This window comes from Salvelinus namaycush, chromosome 13 (assembly GCF_016432855.1).
Source record: "Salvelinus namaycush isolate Seneca chromosome 13, SaNama_1.0, whole genome shotgun sequence".
NCBI lineage: Eukaryota > Metazoa > Chordata > Actinopteri > Salmoniformes > Salmonidae > Salvelinus > Salvelinus namaycush.
The window spans coordinates 32,840,592-32,861,075 of NC_052319.1; the positions used below are offsets into that span (position 1 = coordinate 32,840,592).

General features: G+C 44.5%; 1 protein-coding gene across 1 annotated transcript; it reads left to right on the forward strand.

Moving 5' to 3' along the window:
• Positions 1–284: 284 nt before the first annotated feature.
• LOC120058097 lies at positions 285–12,855 on the forward strand. Its single transcript, XM_039006572.1, has 10 exons — positions 285–458; positions 2,122–2,472; positions 3,034–3,172; positions 9,167–9,244; positions 9,539–9,679; positions 11,230–11,535; positions 11,705–11,989; positions 12,372–12,480; positions 12,588–12,621; positions 12,720–12,855. Exons 1-10 carry the CDS (start codon positions 285–287, stop codon positions 12,804–12,806), a joined length of 1,704 nt encoding a protein of 567 aa, XP_038862500.1. The 3' UTR covers positions 12,807–12,855.
• Positions 12,856–20,484: the final 7,629 nt, after the last annotated feature.

Below are 20,484 nucleotides of genomic sequence, written 5' to 3' on the forward strand. Positions count from 1 at the left end.
CTCTGATATGTTCCAGGTCATGCTTCCCATCAGCATCTTTTCAACAACAATACTTTCGGGTCACAGTATTTCGGGAAGTGTCAATAACCTGTACTTATTCCTGTACCTGTACAATAACCTGTACAAAAGTTGCCTGGGAGCTGTTCATTAGTGACAACATCATTGAGGAGGTTCTAAAGTGTACAAATGTAGGACAGAGAAAAGTGACAGCAAAAGGGACAGAGTGGAGAGAGGTCAATAAAGAGGAACTAAAGGCCTTTATTGATTTAACCTTCCTCGCCGGCATGGAGAAAAAGTGGGTTGTCTCCACACGGGAGCTATTATTTGATCCACTGCAGGATCCAATGTATAAGACTTCCATATCTTTCGGAAGATATGAGGATATCCGTCGCTACCTGAGACTTGATGACAAGAGGACCAGAGTGTTCAGAGGCAACGGACCACCTGGCAGCCTTCTGGTATGTGTGGGAAATTTTCCAAGCAAACTGTAGAGGAAGGTTCATTCCCATCAACACAGTGGATGAGCAGCTTTCCTCCAGACATGAGGAGGCATTCCGTCCAAAGAGTTCAGTCTTGGTTTCATCAGACCAGAGAATTTTGTTTCTCATGGTCTGAGAGTTCTTTAGGTGCCTTTTGGCAAACTCCAAGCGGGCTGTCATGTGCCTTTTACTGAAGAGTGGCTTCCGTCTGGCCACTGATTGTTGGAGTGCTGCAGATATGGTTGTCCTTCTGTTAGGTTCTCCCATCTCCACAGAAGAACTGAGGCAATGAAAAGATGTGGGTTGATGAAATAGAGCCATGCCACCACTACTCAGAGCAGCCAGGGCCAGAAGAGGAAGAGGTGCCAGCTCTGCCCAAGAGTTAAAGTCAGCTGCTGGTGGACAAACACAAACCCGTCTGCAAAGAGCACAGTCACATGCTTGTGGTTTGTAACAAATGCATGGACTAAGACAGCATAAGTAAGCATCACACACACACTTTGTTCCTCTTAGTGTTCATGTTTTCTAAATTCACAATTGTTAGTGTTGTCGTTTATATTGATGATGATCTTTGTATTTTCAAATAAATGTTTTGAAATACTATGAAACATGCTTAAGGTGGTTTTATTTTGCACACTAAAAGGTTGAATGTGAAACTTTGACTGTAAGATTGATTGTAAGAAAAATATGCTAATATTTCCAATAGCTGTTATACATTTTCATAATATGTTATCATTGAAATGTGTATCAAACTGTTGAAGAGGGACTAAAAACATTTCAAACAATAAAATAATTTTTGAAAGGTCCAAATCATCAATCAAAATAATTATGTTCCACAAAATTGATAATATTTTAGACATATATAAATAAAACACAGATATTACATTATCGGGTCATTTTGACCCGACATATGCATTCTTGAGGGCCATGTTTACTATGCATCCTAGGTTTAATAATGTTTAAATAATGTTTACATACTGCTTTACTCATCTCATGTGTATATACTATATTCTGTTCTACTGTATTTTAGTCAATGCCACTCCTGTCACGCCTGCACCCGCTCCCCCTCCCAGGCGCTCGATGGCGTCAGGCGGCCCATCATTACGCAAACCTGTCACCATCGTTACGCGCATCAGCGCTTCATTGGACTCACCTGGATTCCATCACTTTATTGATTGCCTCCTCTATATCTGTCTGTTCCTCAGTTTGATCCCTGTGTCAGCATTAATGTTGTTATGTTCCCCCTGTCCAGACGCTGTCCGTGTTTTGTTTCATGTCTGTTATTTATTAAATATTCACTTCCTGTACTTGCTTCTCGACTCCCAGCGTCTGCTCTCACAACTCACATTGCTCGATCTAATTGCTCGATCAAATTTATATATTTCTTAATTCAATTTTTTTACTTTTAGATTTGTGTTTATTGTTGTGAATTCTTAGATACTACTGCACTGTTGGAGCTAGGCACACAAGCTTTAAGCCACACCCACAATAACATCTGCTAAATATGTGTATGTGACCAATAACATTTGATTTGATTTGAACATCCTACCCTACTAACAACGGTTTGGTCAAGCCATACCTTCTGGTTGCAAATGAAGGCTTCTCAGCAATGGGTTTACCACGCTGTTTCCTTTACTGGTAGCAAGAACCGCTACCCACTACCACTCATCTCTCAGCCTTCGAGCCTCTCCTGAGAGCCACTGTGTTCTCCAAGCTGGACCTACGGAACACCTACCACCTGGTGCGGATATGGGAATGGGAAGAGTGGAAGACAGCCTTCAAAACAGCCAGCGCTCACTACGAGAATCTGTCCATTCCATGTGACCTTACCAATGCCCCTGTTGTGTTCCAAGCTCTGGTTAATGACATTGTCTGTGACATGTTGAACCGGTTCGTCTTCGTCTACCTCACCGACATCCTCATCTTATCCCGCTCCGCCCAAGAACACGTTCTCCACGTCCGCCAGGTTCTCCAACGCCTCCTGGAGAACCAGGCACAGCAACCCAGGGGGGGGGGGGGGGGGCAGATGTTTGTTCCTGACGCGGTCCGTTCCTCGGTCCTGGAGTGGGCCTACTCATCCAGGCTTGCCTGCCACCCGGGCTCCCATCGGACCCTGGCCTTTGTGCGACAACGCTTTTGGTGTCTTAACATGGTTTCTGATGTCTCCGTTTTCGTCGCCGCATGCACAATCTGTGCGCAGAACAAGAATCCTCGGCAAGCTCCGGCTGGTCTCCTTCAACCTCAACCTGTCCCTCACCATCCCTGGTCTCACATCTCCCTGGACTTTGTCACGGGTCTCCAAACGTCTGATGGCAACACCGCCATCCTGACAGTAGCGTACCGGTTTTCCAAAGCTGCCCACTTCATTCCTCTCCCCAAGCTACCCTCTGCCAAAGAGACGACCCAGCTCATGCTGCAACACGTCTTCCGGATCCATGGACTCCCAGTGGACATGGTCTCTGACCGGGGTCCTCAGTTCTCGTCCTGGTTCTGGAACACGTTCCACACACTCATTGGGTCGTCGGCCAGCCTGTCCTCCGGGTTCCACCCCCAGTCCAACGTCCAGTCGGAGCGATTGAACCAAGACCTGGAGACGACTCTTCGCTGTCTGGTCTCCGCCAACCGCACCACCTGGAGCCAGCAGCTAGTGTGGATCGAATACGCCTGCAACATCCTTCCTTGCTCTGCCATGGGTCTCTCGCCCTTTGAGTGTTCCCTGGGATATCAGCCCCCGCTCTTTCCTGAGCAAGAGGAAGAGATCGGAATATCTTCAGCCTAGATATTTGTCCGCCGCTGTCGTCGTACCTGGAAGAGAGACCTGTCGGCCCTTCTCAAGACCACCTCCACCTCCGCCAACCTTCCCCCCCGATTTATCGACCCTTTCCCCATCTCCAAGGTCATTAGCCCTCTGCTGTTTGTCTCCTGTTGCCCCGTACGCTCCATATACATCCCACTTTTCATGTGTCTAGAATCAAACCCATGTCTCACAGCCCTTTGTCTCCTGTTTCTAGCATTATAGCATTACGGCATGCACTGTTGGGATCAACTGTCATAATAGTGTGTATAGATGGCATGGAAGTCAGACGCAGGAGAGTAAGACGGAGTGTAAATGTAGACTTTTACTAAATGTCCACTCAATATGCTCCAAGCACGAAAATATACATATATCAAATAAACATGGGTACGAGGACCCGTCGCACACCTATACAACAAGAAAACAATACTTGACATAAAACAATCTCTGACAAACACATGAGGGGAAACAGAGGGTTAAATACACAATAGGTAATGAATGGGATTGAAAACAGGTGTGTGGGAAGACAAGACAAAACCAATGGAAAATGAAAAATGGATCGATGATGGCTAGAAGGCCGGTGACGTCGACCGCCGAACACCGCCCGAACAAGGAGAGGCAACGACTTCGGCAGAAGTCGTGACATTACCCCCCCCCCCTGACGCGCGGCTCCAGCAGCGCGTCGACACCGGCCTCGGGGACGACCCGGAGGGCGAGGTGCAGGGCGATCCGGATGGAGGCGGTGGAATTCTTTTAACATGGAAGGATCTAAAACGTCCTCCACCGGAACCCAGCATCTCTCCTCCGGCCCGTACCCCTCCCAGTCCACGAGGTACTGAAGGCCCCTCGCCCGACGTCTCGAATCCAAAATGGATCGAACAGAGTACGCCGGGACCCCCTCGATGTCTAGAGGAGGCGGAGGAACTTCACGCACTTCAGCCTCCTGGAGCGGGCCAGCCACCACCGGCCTGAGGAGAGACACATGGAACGAGGGGTTAATACGGTAATTAGTGGGCAGTTGTAACCTATAACATACCTCGTTCACTCTCCTCAGGACTTTAAACGGCCCCACAAACCGCGGACCCAGCTTCCGGCAGAGCAGGCGGAGGGGCAGGTTTCGGGTCGAGAGCCAGACCCTGTCCCCTGGTGCGAACACCGGGGCCTCACTGCGGCGACGGTCTGCGCCAATTTTCTGGCGCCTTATGGCACGCTGAAGGTGGACGTGGGCTGCCTCCCAGGTTTCCTCAGCGTGCCGAAACCAATTGTCCACCGCAGGAGCTTCGGTCTGACTCTGATGCCAAGGAGCCAGAACCGGCTGATACCCTAATACACATTGGAAAGGAGTAAGGTTAGTGGAGGAGTGACGTAGCGAGTTCTGGGCCATCTCTGCCCAGGGCACGAACTTCGCCCACTCCCCCGGCCGGTCCTGGCAATAGGACCGCAGAAACCTGCCCACATCCTGGTTAACTCTCTCCACCTGCCCATTACTCTCGGGGTGAAAACCTGAGGTAAGACTAACCGAGATCCCCAGACGTTCCATGAACGCCTTCCAGACCCTTGACGTGAACTGGGGACCCCGATCAGACACTATATCCTCAGGCACCCCATAGTGCCGGAAAACATGTGTAAACAGGGCCTCTGCAGTTTGTAAGGCCGTAGGGAGACCGGGCAAAGGGAGGAGACGACAGGACTTCGAGAACCGATCCACAACGACCAGGATCGTGGTGTAACCCTGTGAAGGTGGAAGATCAGTCAAAAAATCTACTGACAGGTGCGACCACGGCCGTTGAGGAACGGGTAAAGGTAGAAGCTTACCTGAGCACTCTCGCGACCACCCCGTGAGAGCCCTCTGTGGCCAAGAAACAGTGGGGTTATGATAAGTTAACCAGGGTATGCCTAGCACCACAGAATACGCAGGAGAATCAATAAGGAAAAGACTAATCTTCTCCTTGTGACCCTCCTGCGTTATCATAGACAAAGGTGCGGTGACCTCCCTGATAAACCCTGACCCTATTGGTCGACTATCTAATGCATGAATAGGGAAAGGCATATCCACAGAAACAATAGGAATCCCTAAACTATGAGCTAAATTTTTATTAATGAAATTCCCAGCCGCGCCTGAATCTACTAGCGCCTTATACTGGGAATGCAGGGAAAAATCCGGAAAAGTGACAGAGACAAACATAAGTGCAGCAGAGGGCTCTGGATGAGAATGGTGCCTACTCACCTGGGGTGATGCCAGAGTGCCCTGCCTGCCTTCTCTATTCCCAGAGGAACCAACCCGGCACCGACCAGCAGTGTGATCTCTGCGATCATAGATGGTGCTCGAGCGGGAACCCCCTCCGGTCTCCCTGCGCACCATCCCTCCCAATTCCATAGGTTCGGGAGAGAGGGTGCGGGAGGATGGAACAACCAGACCCCGATCTAGACGTCCACGAGTAGCCAGCATGTTGTCCAGCCTGATGGACATGTCCACCAGCTGGTCGAAGTTGAGGGTGGTGTCTCTACAGGCCAGCTCCCGACGGACGTCCTCGCGTAGACTACAACGGTAGTGGTCGATCAGGGCCCTGTCGCTCCATCCAGCGCCGGCAGCTAAAGTCCTAAACTACAAAGCAAACTCCTGTGCACTCCTCGTCCCCTGCCTCAGATGATAGAGGAGCTCACCCGCTGCTCTGCCTTCGGATGGGTGGTCGAATACCTTCCGGAAATGGCGGATGAACTCCTCAAAATGGTCCAACGCCGCATCCTCTCCACACACAGCGTTGGCCCACTCCAGGGCTTTCCCGGTGAGGCATGAGACGAGGGCGGAACTCTTCTCACGGTCTGATGGTACTGGAGAGACCGTGGCCAGATACAAGTTCAGTTTTAGGAGAAAACCCTGGCAGCTGGCAGTATCTCCATTGTATCCCGTGGGTAGGGATAAATGGATCCTGTTCTGTTCAGGAGGAGAAAAAGCGTTCAAAGGAAATCCAGGTTGTGGTGGTGGAGGTGCTGGAAAAGCTCCCTGTCTCTCCCAGCGGTCCATATTCTGGACAATGCGATCCATGGCAGCGCTCAGACTGTCAATCTCCTCCGCTTGTTCCATAACGCGTTCCTCTACCTCCATGAGCGAAGTGCCTCCTCCTGCTGACTTCATAATGTGGTCAGAGATTCTGTCATAATAGTGTGTATAGGTGGCATGGAAGTCAGACGCAGGAGAGTAAGACGGAGTGTAAATGTAGACTTTTACTAAATGTCCACTCAATATGCTCCAAGCACGAAAATATACATATATCAAATAAACATGGGTACGAGGACCCGTCGCACACCTATACAACAAGAAAACAATACTTGACATAAAACAATCTCTGACAAACACATGAGGGGAAACAGAGGGTTAAATACACAATAGGTAATGAATGGGATTGAAAACAGGTGTGTGGGAAGACAAGACAAAACCAATGGAAAATGAAAAATGGATCGATGATGGCTAGAAGGCCGGTGACGTCGACCGCCGAACACCGCCCGAACAAGGAGAGGCAACGACTTCGGCAGAAGTCGTGACATCAACGCTCGGTTAACATTTCATTTTATTCATACATATCTATTACAGCACGTGTAGCTGGGTAGACTTTCAACAAAACACATTACACGATTTTCATCCTGCGCTCAGCGCGATTACAATAGTAAACATTCCATATGATACTTTCCATTAAAGCATACTTGCACTTTTGTTCTATTCTTCACATGCATCTCTTTTACATCTATGTATCTTCAATCTTTATATCCAACCTTTGCTCTGCTGTGTCCCTCCTCCGTGGTGAGTAACTTAACTATTTTTGGGGGGGGGGTTGATGCCAGCTGCCCAGCATAGGGCAACCTGTCATCAGCATCTGGCTCTGAGGAGCATTCCTCAGAGATGAGGCCTACCCCAAACTATTCATTAAAATTCCATATTGTATTCTGCCTTTGTCATTCAGTTAACCCTGTACTCAATTGAAATGAGGCTGGTCAAAATGGATCTTCACTTTTCATTCATCTAGTAAACTCATAAAACTCACTCATCAGCATAGCAGGTATTTATAAGGTAGTGTCTATAATGTTACCTCATCAGAATAGCCAGTATTTATAGGGTAGTGATGATGATGTTACCTCATTAGCATAGCAGTTATTATATTGTAATTATTATAACGTTACCTCAGGCATATCAGGTATTTATATGGTAGTGTCATAATTGTACCTCATCAGCCTAGCGTCACATCATTCCACTTCCTTTACTATTAGCAAGCGTGCGGAATGTCATTCACCAATTAACTTCAGCCTATGAGCAAGGCACACGAAGGCAGTTCCACCACGCTTGCTGATTAACCTATGCAGTAGGTCTTTCAGAATGTGTCTGCCAGGTAGAAAGAAAGCAGGCATTTGATGTTTTGTGAATTGCTTTGACTGGGGTTTGATATTACACTGTGAGACCAGATTAGATCAAAATGTATTAATATACGAAATGTAAATAATGTACACATGGAATTATTTATAGAACAGTTTAGTACAATTTCTGAACACTGAACCACAAGGCATATTTTAATATCCTACTCTAATCCTACCTATACCCATCCTTAGTTAGAACACAAGGAGTTAGTGAACATCAATTCACATACAAGATATTACTGGGCAAGGCCAAAAGTTATTTTGTTTGTGGCCAGGGCATACGTTTTAGACTCGGCATCAGATTCATAATCATCAGCTCTTTTTTATTTATTTGCCAGCTTGCCCACAATCAAGTTCCCAAAGAACAGAGAAGTGACACAGACAAAACCAAGCCCCCCTCCTTTCAACATCTTAGTCTTCTATCTGCGGTTCAGAAAAATAGTGCTGATGTCAACAGGGTTGCAAGGGGTAAAAGGTTATGGGTTGTTGTTCTGCTAGACTATATCCTATCTGTTGATGGTGTTAATATCTGTTGAATGTTAATTAGGGGTATTTGTTACCACATCCTGTAAAACAGCATGTCTCTATCAAAACCGCACAAGCTAAATGTTTGTTCATGTTCGCTAATCTCCCCATCTGAAAAGCTCAATGTGATCGTCGTTAACATCTTCCCTCTTTCGTTAACACACCGCAGTAAGTGTTACATCATCTCTGCAGAGTGAGATAACAGTCATAAACTGCAATTTAAAAAAATCTTAGCTAGATATCTCTTCCCATTAGAATGCATTGACTTATCTTACCAAGGTAAATGATCTTAGTGCACTGGCAGCTCATTTTTCCTACTTTAACCTAAACAAGGCTCGAAACAAGTCAGAATATATTAAAACAATAAAAATTATCTGGATGCATTTGCTGGGTAAGCTAAGTCAACTCAAAACAAGTAAATGCATTTTCTTGGTGAGCGGGATTAACTCAAAACAAGCAATTATTTTACAATACAAAAAAATCTAGGTAACATTTACATTGTTTGCAGTGTATGGAGAGTGTTTGTTCAACACAAACACTTATGCACATATAGCATAGGCCAGCTTAACATCTATTAGCTGGTAATGACAGTGGTCACTCTGAGCTGATTAGTAATTATAAAGCCAACATGACATTAGGAAAATGACATGACTTTGACTTAAAGTAACAAGTCAAGCAATGTAAGGACCTCAATGACCTATTGGCTGGTCTGCCACTTGTGGCTTTTGAGTTTCCAATCTGATATTTCTATGACATGCATAATAGTATTTCATTACGAAGGTAATAATAACTTAGAGAAAGAGTTTCCTCTACATGTTAGGGCCCATTGAACAAATGAAAGTCAATGACATGGAACAGAATGACAGTAAGAACTATGATTTCATTTTAATCTCCCACACAACAGTTATTGCTGTTTCATAGAGTTTAGAGGCTGTGTTGTACTCTGTGGTCATGTGACAAGTGCGAGAGGAAACAGGCGTCACCCCTGTGTGGGAGATTGTCAGAAAGAGAGATGTACAGAGGAGAAAGGGGGATAGAGGTAAGGATTATTTGGTTTATTTAGGGGCTTGTTACAGTAGAGTAACGTCAGTAAAGGGATGAAAGGTGTAGATCAGGACAGAGACCGACAGGTTTTATGAGAGCAGAGAGATCAAGTCAGATTTAGAGTTTGGGGTACATAGGCAAGGCATGACAAACAGTGCAGTTATAACACATTGAGACGAGGAGACCGAATTGAACAATAATAGAGGCCATTTTGGGGTTCAGGGATAAGGGTATAGGGACCAGGGGCAGAGTTTAGTGTTTATTTTTGTTTTTTTTGGGGTGGGGACAGGTGGAACGAGCAGCATTGTCTTGATGAGTACAGCATTGCTGTCAGGAGTCATAGAACGAACAACCACAGAGATGGGGAACACATGGATTATAGGAGTCATCTCTCTCCTGGCTGTTTCTGCTACCTGGAGTTTGGAAACAGGTTTGGGCATCTCATTACTTCATTTTGTTTATCCGTCTGGTTTTGGTTTCTGTTGACTACCGCGTTAAGAGTTCAATTATTCATAAAACATTCAAAGCATTACTATAGCTTAAATATGATTTGATGAAATATCATAGTCAAAATCTGTATTTAATGACTGAATAATATTGCTGAAAACTATGCTGTAACTAGGGAGACCCTTGCTTTAAATTGTAGACTGTGTGGGCTGCTTGTAGAATCCCCTAGAGCTGAAGATTACTGTGACATGAACTGAGAATTCTGCTCTGATTATTATTTTGAGGTCAAACTAAAAACCAAGTCAGTGGAACAGATTTGAATGATTATTTAAAAAAATCTAATGGAACCTTTAAAAAAAATAGTTCCATTTGATTCTACCAATGGAAGGAAAATGCAGAGTGCCACATAGTAAAGACTAGAGTATGTGGGTGGGAACGCATGTTTTCTCCTGTGTTTGAGAGGAGATTGAGACAATGATACAGCTTTTCTCCGTGATGGGGGACTCTGAGGAGGAAGTGAAATTACTAGTCAGGCACTGTATGGGGGTCGTGTGGCTTTCTGTAACCACCATAGAGGTTACACCTGTCAAAAGTAAACAGACAATAATAAAAGAGCACTCTGTGACCCAGAAGAAAACACTTCCATGATATCATGTCTTAGGTATGACACTGGGGGTTGTTTAAGGAGTGGAAAGTATGGTTATAAGCATACTTATGTGTATTGGAAGCTAGATACTGTATGAAATATTTTATTTCCTTACAAAAACAAAAATCGAAAATACTTTTACTAACAAACTAATTAACTTTTCAATAATGGCCGAAATACTATCACTGGAGACATTTATGTAAAGTCAATAATTAAGTCAACCTATTTCCCTTACTCAACACTTTTTCTGATGCTGAGCCTTATAATCAACTGTTTTGATTCACTCTTCTATCAGTCCCATGCTTCAATGATTGCTGGATTGTTGATTGTTCTTACACCTGATGAAATCACTAACCGTGTATGCTAATGACTGACACAACATTTTCCTGACATGCTACTGTATACCACTAACATGCACTTTGATTCGTCTCTCAGGACATAACAACCACATTTCCGTGACCTCTCACACTACCCCTCCTTCCACTTCAATTACATCTACAGAACTTCGACTGCATGGTAAAAACCATTATGTTTAACCAAACCTTCACTGGTGCCACTCTATTAACCTAAACTGGCATGGGGTCACATTCTTGTTCAGAGAGGAATGGAACTTTATTTTCAGAAGAGGAGAAAAAGGAAATGATCTGTATTAGTTTCCTGTTCCTGGGACGAGACCGGTTAGTCTGCATGACTCTCAGAGATAAGGCTTTAGACCGGCATAGCCCTATCAAGCTTCTCAATATACTGTAGACCAGTCTTGTACATTTTTACAGTGGTATCAAAATGTGATTTTCAGATACCATAGAATTAATTTTCATTTATGCATATAGTCATCTTTTTTATTGATTTTGTATTCAATCTTAAGTCTTTTAACATAATTTCCCCAGTTGCCAGAAGTGAACATTTTCATCTAGGCCATGAGGTCATCTTAACATGCTGCAATAAGACTTGGAGTGAAATGATCTACACCATCTGGAAAATAGACCGGGGTGGAACAGTGTGTCAAATATCATCAGGTGTTAATGACCAACCTCTTGACTCATGCAATGATGGAAAAGTCATGCTAAACACAACCAGTGGTGAATCTTACCTACACATTCCTGAGTTCTCAATCAGTGATGAGGGATTCTACTACTGTGAGTCAGTATACAGAGGAGGGAGCAACTCTGCAAACATTAAGGTATCAGTTATAGGTAAGAAACTGTTTTTTCTATGCATTAATCTGTAGCCTACATTTTAGGATTATGTGATGTATGTCATATTTTTATTCCAAATTAGTGTAGCCTGTGTTGTGTAGTGTAGGCCTATACAGTAGGGCTGATTCTTCCCGCCTTCCTACCCCCTCCCCTGTGTGAAGAGTAGCTCCTCCCACAGTGTCTGCCTCGCTGGAGTGGGAGGACCGTAGGAGGGTGGCTGTGTGTTTAGCTGAAGGGGGGAAACCAGCTGCCTCCATCTCCTGGAGGAACCGATGGAACTCTACTTCAACCATAGCCAGCACTATAGAGACCAAACAGAACCAAGACGGCTCCTACTCTGTGGAGAGACGGTTGGTCCTGCCTGATGTCATCCCTATGGGCAACCTGACCTGTGATGTCAGACATCCCTCCTGGGTTGAGGTGCATACTGTGACACTACAGATCCCCGAAGGTAGAGACTGCTATTGTGAACCACATTGTTTGGGTCTATAAAATGCAGGTTGGGCGGAAGGATACTGTATGACTAATATATCACTCTTTTAGAATAGGAGTGAACATCATAGCTTTTTTTAGTCAGAAATATCAGATTATTATTTTGAGGCATTATGAGGTATGGGAGTTGGGAGGGATAAATAACCCCAATTCTCAAACGTCTATTAGAGGACGTTGCTGCATTGGCATATTATTTGAAATTAATGCATTGTGAATTTTACTGTGAACATGACTTAGAAGTGAAATCTCAATGCTTATCAGATTGAATGTAATTTAAATACGATGGGATGATAATAGGTTTATTATGACTATTATTATTTATAATTGTATCTCCCTTTCAGGGGCCTCAATACCCTGGCTACATGTCATCATCTCCGTGGTAACCATCAGTGTCATTATGGCTACTCTTGGTGGTTTATACTTCACACGAAAACACCTCTGCAGAATTAGGTATGAATACGAATTATTCTGTTTTTTTTTACATCATTAATGAATACAAATGTTTTTTTTCAATATCATTGCTTGTGTAATAAAGAGCTTTATCTCTGTATTCACAGCCCCGCCACACCGTCTGAGTCCAAGGCTCCTCAGGTATGTAGACTATGCACCGTATCCTGCATTATGTTTCATGTCTTAGCTAGCAGTTTACTGTAAATGGTGATGATTGTGTGTGTTTCTCTCTGTCACAGGACTATGTGGAGGAAGTAGAGCCCTATGCCAGCTACGTGCAGCGTGTCAACTCCATCTACAACTCCTCTGCAGACCTGTTCACATAACACCCACACACACAGACACACACACAGACACACACACAGACACACACACACACACACACACACACACACACACAGACACACACACACAGACACACACACACACACCCACACACACACACACAGACACACACACACACACACACACACACACACACACACAGACACACACACACACACACACACACACACACACACACACACACACACACACACACACACACACACACACACACACACACACAGACAGACAGACAGACAGACAGACAGACAGACAGACAGACAGACAGACAGACAGACAGACAGACAGACAGACAGACAGACAGACAGACAGACAGGCAGGCAGGCAGGCAGGCAGGCAGGCAGGCAGGCAGGCAGGCAGGCAGGCAGGCAGGCAGACAGACAGACACCACTCTTTACAAAGTTGGAGGTTGATGAAACTGAGAAAAGCCACAATGAGCCAGTAAATGAAACAGGTAGATAACGGAGGACATGACGCAGAGCTTCAGGTAGGAGAGGAAACCCTCACGGGCTGTGGAGGCAGATGAAAAAGGAATTCCATCCAGCAGACGTGTGGCACCACTGCAGACACAGCCCCCACTCCCCCTGCATCTCTACCAAACCACAAAGCCTCTGTCTCAATGATAACCTGGAGAACTTGCCTCACAACTCCTAAACTTTCCTTACAGATAACTATATAATAATGACATCCTGGAGACGTGAGAAAATGGCCAAAGATTAAACAGTTCTACAGAGATTTCCACAACCAAAGTGACATGTGGGCAGATCAGAGATGATCTTTCCAGTTTCCTAATTTGCACACTGAGAACTATGACTGTGTGTAGTCTGTGTGTAGTCTGTATACCACAGCTCTCATAACACACACGTTTGACTGTTCCCACACACCTGTGTATCATCTGCTACTCGTGGGCAAGAGTGCAATTTTGACATGTTTAATCAAAATCAAAATGTATATTACACTGAAGCATGATTACATTGTTTTTGTTGAGTTAATATTTATGATTGAATTTAAATATCATGTTTATTATATTTCTTTATAATAACAACAGATTATTTACATTAGAACCTTACAACCTGAGCTGATGGGAAATGGAGGTGAAGCACACACCACATTCTCTGTGGTTTCATTCAGGAGAGAAGAGTTTGAATCTGAGAACTAAGTTTACAACCAAGCTTTTTAATTGAGTCAGTTGCTTTCGATTTAGAAAATGTGTATGCTTGTTTGCAGAGTGCAAATTGTACTGTGACATTCGGGGGAGCCTCTATTAAAATTGTCCTGGGCCTAATAGTAAAGACGTAATTTAATGCTAAAAATGTATTACATTTTAATGTGGCATGAACACAACCAGTCATGATGTTTTCATCTGTTTGTCAAACAAATCACTTCCAAAAGTAAGCTACTTGCGGCTGCCCACGTTCATCCCCCAAAACTCCAGAATCCAAACAGTGCACTGTGCTCGCGCCATTTGATTCATGGAAGGAGACATCTGCAGTGCTATTGGTAGTGCTATAGTTCCAGGGATGTGTCAGAAATATTTTTGGGCCATTTTCACAGCCATAATTATGAGCGCAATAGCTGGAGGTGGTGCAAAAGGGCTGACTTTTGATGAATAAACAAGTTGTAGGTGTGATGAGGGCTTGAACACTCACTGGCCAATCAACACGTTACATGGCTTAATACTGCATGTGTTTTTCTCAATTTTTGTAGGTTATTGACTGTCTTTGCATTGTCATCAACTCCAATTCAGCTGGGGCCACGGAATATTTTTGTTCTGGTCCATTGTGGATTGATACTACAGTTTATTATTTAGCGTACAATAACAAATAATAGCAACAGTAAAAAAAAAAGCCAGTACTCAATAGCCTATGTTTGGAGCGTTGGCAGTCAACATTGTTGTAATTGGCTTCAATGAGCCCAGCCTACATGTCTTTACGTATCATACTTTACCTAAAATAAAAACTACTAAACTCCTGTAAATGTTGTGTTGTATGTGTAAAGCATACGAGATTATACAGGTCGCAGTGGTGGGTGGTATATGGGGCTTTGGTGACAAAACGGATGGCACTGTGAAAGACCGCATCCAATTTGCTGATTAGAGTGTTGGAGGCTATTTTGTAAATGACATCTCCGAAGTCAAGGATCGGTAGGATAGTCAGCTTTACGAGGATATGTTTGGCAGCATGAGTGAAGGATGCTTTGTTGCGAAATAGGAAGCTGATTCTAGATTTAATTTTGGATTGGAGATGCTTAATGTGAGTCTGAAAGGAGAGTTTACAGTCTAACCAGACACCTAGGTATTTGTAATTGTCCACATATTCTAAGTCAGAACCGTCCAGAGTAGTGATGCTGGACGGGCAGACAGGTGCGGGCAGCAATCGGTTGAAGAGCATGCATTTAGTTTTACTTGCATTTAAGAGCAGTTGGAGGCCACGGAAGGAGAGTTGTATGGCATTGAAGCTCGTCTGGAGGTTAGTTAACACAGTGTCCAAAGAAGGGACAGAAGTATACAGAATGGTGTCGTCTGTGTAGAGGTGGATCAGAGAATCACCAGCAGCAAGAGCTACATCATTGATGTATACAGAGAAAAGAGTCGGCCCAAGAAGTGAACCTTGTGGCACCCCCATGGAGACTGCCAGAGGTCCAGACAACAGGCCCTCCGATTTGACACACTGAACTCTGTCTGAGAAGTAGTTGGTGAACCAGGCGAGGCAGTCATTTGAGAAACCAAGGCTGTTGAGTCTGCCGATAAGAATGCGGTGATTGACAGAGAGTCGAAGCCTTGGCCAGGTCGATGAATACGGCTGCACAGTATTGTCTCTTATCGATGGCTGTTATGATATCGTTTAGGACCTTGAGCGTGGCTGTGGTGCACCCATGACCAGCTCGGAAACCAGATTGCATAGTGGAGAAGGTATGGTGGGATTCGAAATGGTCGGTGATCTGTTTGTTAACTTGGCTTTCAAAGACCTTAGAAAGGCAGGGTATGATAGATATAGATCTGTAACAGTTTGGGTCTAGAGTGTCTCCCCCTTTGAAGAGGGGGATGATCGCAGCTTTCCAATCTTTGGGGATCTCAGACGATACGAAAGAGAGGTTGAACAGGCTAGTAATAGGGGTTGAAACAATTGCGGTGGATAATTTTAGAAAGAGAGGGTCCAGATTGTCTAGCCCAGCTGATTTATAGCGGTCCAGATTTTGCAGCTCTTTCAGAACATCAGCTATCAGGATTTGGGTGAAGGAGAAATGGGGAGGCTTGGGCAAGTTGCTGTGGGGGGTGCAGGGCTGTTGACTGGGGTAGAAGTAGCCAGGTGGAAAGCATGGCCAGCCGTAGAAAAAGCCTTTTTGAAATTCTCAATTATCGCGGATTTATCGGTGGTGACAGTGTTTCCTAGCTTCAGTGCAGTGGGCAGCTGGGAGGAGGTGCTCTTATTCTCTATGGACTTTACAGTGTCCCAGAACTTTTCGAGTTTGTGCTACAGGATGCAAATTTCTATTTGAAAAAGCTAGCCTTTTCTTTCCTAACTGCCTGTGTATATTGGTTCCTAACTTCCCTGAAAAGTTGCATTTTGCGGGGGAAATTCGATGCTAATGCAGTGCTTGGTAACCGGATGAGAGGTGCTCTTTGGAGAAGGGCATGGATACTTCAACAAGCTAAGTGAAGTATGCAGGTAGGTATATAAGTATGGAACGCCGTTTGGGTCTTAAAGCACGTGGTCAAAACGCAATATTTTTAATGCTGCGTGTGTAAGGTAAGCAGGTGCAAAATTAGCGCGTGCAAATTTGCTAAATAAACAGCTGCAAGCGGTCCTGCACAAGTCAAATTAACGTCTATAGCTGCTAAAAATACACCTACACACGCTAACTTAACGCGTTCTTTAATTTGCTAATTTTACCAGCCAATTTCCCTAGCTCCTCCTTTCATTAAATTGGTGTACAGTCAGTTTGATGCAACAACACCACAATTGAAGATGGCGAGAAGGAACTTCCTTATCCACTGCAAACAGACCCTAAATGACTGCACTCGGCTTCTGCTCTCCGATAATCCTGGACTTGATGCCCTTCAGTCCACGTTAACAAGGTTGATTTTTTAAAATACAATTATTACTTAATCATAAAATTGATCTGCTAGCTAACACAGAGGACAGATCTGTGTATGGCTTTGCAGCTATGTTGGAGGCTCAGACACTGAGACAGAAGTGCAAGTAATTTAGGCCTGTGTGTCGCTAATATTGTAAGTCTGATTAGGCCAAGGGAGTATTTTATATTTAGCTAGTATATGTAGAATATATATACACTGCTCAAAAAAATACAGGGAACACTAAAATAACACATCCTAGATTTGAATGAATGAACTATTCTTATTAAATACTTTTTTCTTTACATAGTTGAACGTGCTGACAACAAAATCACACAAAAATTATCAATGGAAATCAAATTTATCAACCCATGGAGGTCTGGATTTGGAGTCACACTCATAATTAAAGTGGAAAACCACACTACAGGCTGATTCAACTTTGATGTAATGTCCTTAAAACAAGTCAAAATGAGGCTCAGTAGTGTGTGTGGCCTCCACGTGCCTGTATGACCTCCCTACAACGCCTGGGCATGCTCCTGATGAGGTGGCGGATGGTCTCCTGAGGGATCTCCTCCCAGACCTGGACTAAAGCATCCGCCAACTCCTGGACAGTCTGTGGTGCAACGTGGCGTTGGTGGATGGAGCGAGACATGATGTCCCAGATGTGCTCAATTGGATTCAGGTCTGGGGAACGGGCGGGCCAGTCCATAGCATCAATGCCTTCCTCTTGCAGGAACTGCTGACACACTCCAGCCACATGAGGTCTAGCATTGTCTTGCATTAGGAGGAACCCAGGGCCAACCGCACCAGCATATGGTCTCACAAGGGGTCTGAGGATCTCATCTCGGTACCTAATGGCAGTCAGGCTACCTCTGGCGAGCCCATGGAGGGCTGTGCGGCCCCCCAAAGAAATGCCACCCCACACCATGACTGACCCACCGCCAAACCGGTCATGCTGGAGGATGTTGCAGGCAGCAGAACGTTCTCCACGGCATCTCCAGACTGTCACGTCTGTCACATGTGCTCAGTGTGAACCTGCTTTCATCTGTGAAGAGCACAGGGCGCCAGTGGCGAATTTGCCAATCTTGGTGTTCTCTGGAAAATGCCAAATGTCCTGCACGGTGTTGGGCTGTAAGCACAACCCCCACCTGTGGACGTCGGGCCCTCATACCACCCTCATGGAGTCTGTTTCTGACCGTTTGAGCAGACACATGCACATTTGTGGCCTGCTGGAGGTCATTTTGCAGGGCTCTGGCAGTGCTCCTCCTGCTCCTTCTTGCACCCACTGCTGGGTTGTTGCCCTCCTACGGCCTCCTCCACGTCTCCTGATGTACTGGCCTGTCTCCTGGTAGCGCCTCCATGCTCTGGACACTACGCTGACAGACACAGCAAACCTTCTTGCCACAGCTCGCATTGATGTGCCATCCTGGATGAGCTGCACTACCTGAGCCACTTGTGTGGGTTGTAGACTCCGTCTCATGCTACCACTAGAGTGAAAGCACCGCCAGCATTCAAAAGTGACCAAAACATCAGCCAGGAAGCATAGGAACTGAGAAGTGGTCTGTGGTCACCACCTGCAGAACCACTCCTTTATTGGGGGTGTCTTGCTAATTGCCTATAATTTCCACCTGTTGTCTATTCCATTTGCACAACAGCATGTGAAATTTATTGTCAATCAGTGTTGCTTCCTAAGTGGAAAGTTTGATTTCACAGAAGTGTGATTGACTTGGAGTTACATTGTGTTGTTTAAGTGTTCCCTTTATTTTTTTGAGCAGTGTATTTTGTTGTAATGAATGCTGGTATTTAATGCTAATTAGTTACTAGTTCGCTTGATCACGTTCCTTAGCCGCACACCCCGGCCATAGCCACAGTGAACGGCGCCGTACAGCCCTGCTAGTTACATAAAGGTGACTTATTATCGAGGAGTACTGACGTCAAATGTGTTTTTGTATTTTTAAGCAAAACAACAACTGAAGGTTTAAAACTTCAGGCTGGCTGGCTAACTATAATGTCAATGCTACTTAGCCTTAAGCTCACGATTAGCATGAAAACATTTACAAAGCTCACAATGCTCATTTGACCTAGCACAACCTAGTAAAAACTAATATAATAACACATCAGCTTTCCAACAGCACAGATATATTTTTGAATACCCTTTGAAATATGAATATTTCATCTAAGCCTATGATGGCACTTTTTGAACAGGAATCTCAGTCCCATCCATGGTCTCTATTTTCACAAAACTGTCGTCTTGCAGATTGGAAACCATGCAGAGGAGCCTTGAGTGGGCTAGGGGGAGGCTGAAAAATGTTGGGTGTGGTTAATTTTACTGTTTTTTTTTTTTCACTCTTGGTTCTCCTGCTGCCCATTCTATTCGTTCTTGGTCAACATTTCTATTTATGTCTTGACTTTAAAACATTACTTGGCCACAATTTGTGACAGTTACTATAATTTAAAAGTGTTTTTGGAACAAGGGGGGTGAGCTGTGTCACAATACATTAAGTAGCCTAAACACAGTGTATTATTGTTACAGCCAGTTACAGTTACCGGGCTCCTCGGACTTGGAGAGGAGCTAGAGGTGCACCTTGTTCTGCCATCACTCAAGAGCAACTGAGGTTTCTAATGTCCTGTGCTGTCAGTGTGTCTCAGATGGCAGATATTCTACATGTGTCCCGATCGACAGTCAAATGTCATCTAAGGTCAGTTGTGCTTGGGAGTAATGCTATAAACTACATACTTTAGATGCATGGTTTCCAGTTTCTTACCAATCAAACAATTTTAGAATGACTACAATCAAGACAGTACTTTAAAATGACTATGATGATATACATTACCTCATCCCTGTCCATTGTTACTCTTTTTTCCAGACACTTCGATCTGTTACATGCACCATTATATTCTGACATGTCAGACTTGGCTCTGGAGGAATAGATTAAGGACTTGGAGGCTGGGAACGACAAACGTGGACCGGAGGCTGTTCGATCACAATTAAGGGCTCTGGGTGCAGAGATGCAGAGTGAAGGACAGCATGCTTTGTGTTAACCCGAGGGCGGCTGCCCTCAGAGCCATGTCGCAGAGGCAGCATAGAAGGTCATACCGTATTGCAGGACCAAACTCGTTATGGCACCTTGATGGAAGCCACAATCTGATAAGGTAGATATATCTTTGTGATAGACACAATTATCTATATCACTGGTGAGAAGTTGTACATTGTAACATCTCAAATTGTTCATCAACAACTAACAGTTCAGTAAGCAATGGCACTTGATACCATATGTCACTCATGTGGATAATTGTTTTATTGTGTTTCTGCTACTTCTGTGATTGATAGAATATCTGCATCATGAAATTAACAAACATGCTTATATTGAGTACATACGGAGGCAAAAACAGTTGGAGCAAAGTATTTGTACCTAATTGTGAACAACAGGAGAGTCTGTCCTCTTGACTCATCAAGATAAACGTGGTTATTTTTCCAATTGAAGTAGATATTGTAATCACACATCTTCCGCTGCAGGAAACAGTCTAGAACAAACCCTTGTTGTAGCCTTTAGAGGGCTAACAGAAGTACTTATAGTTGTGAT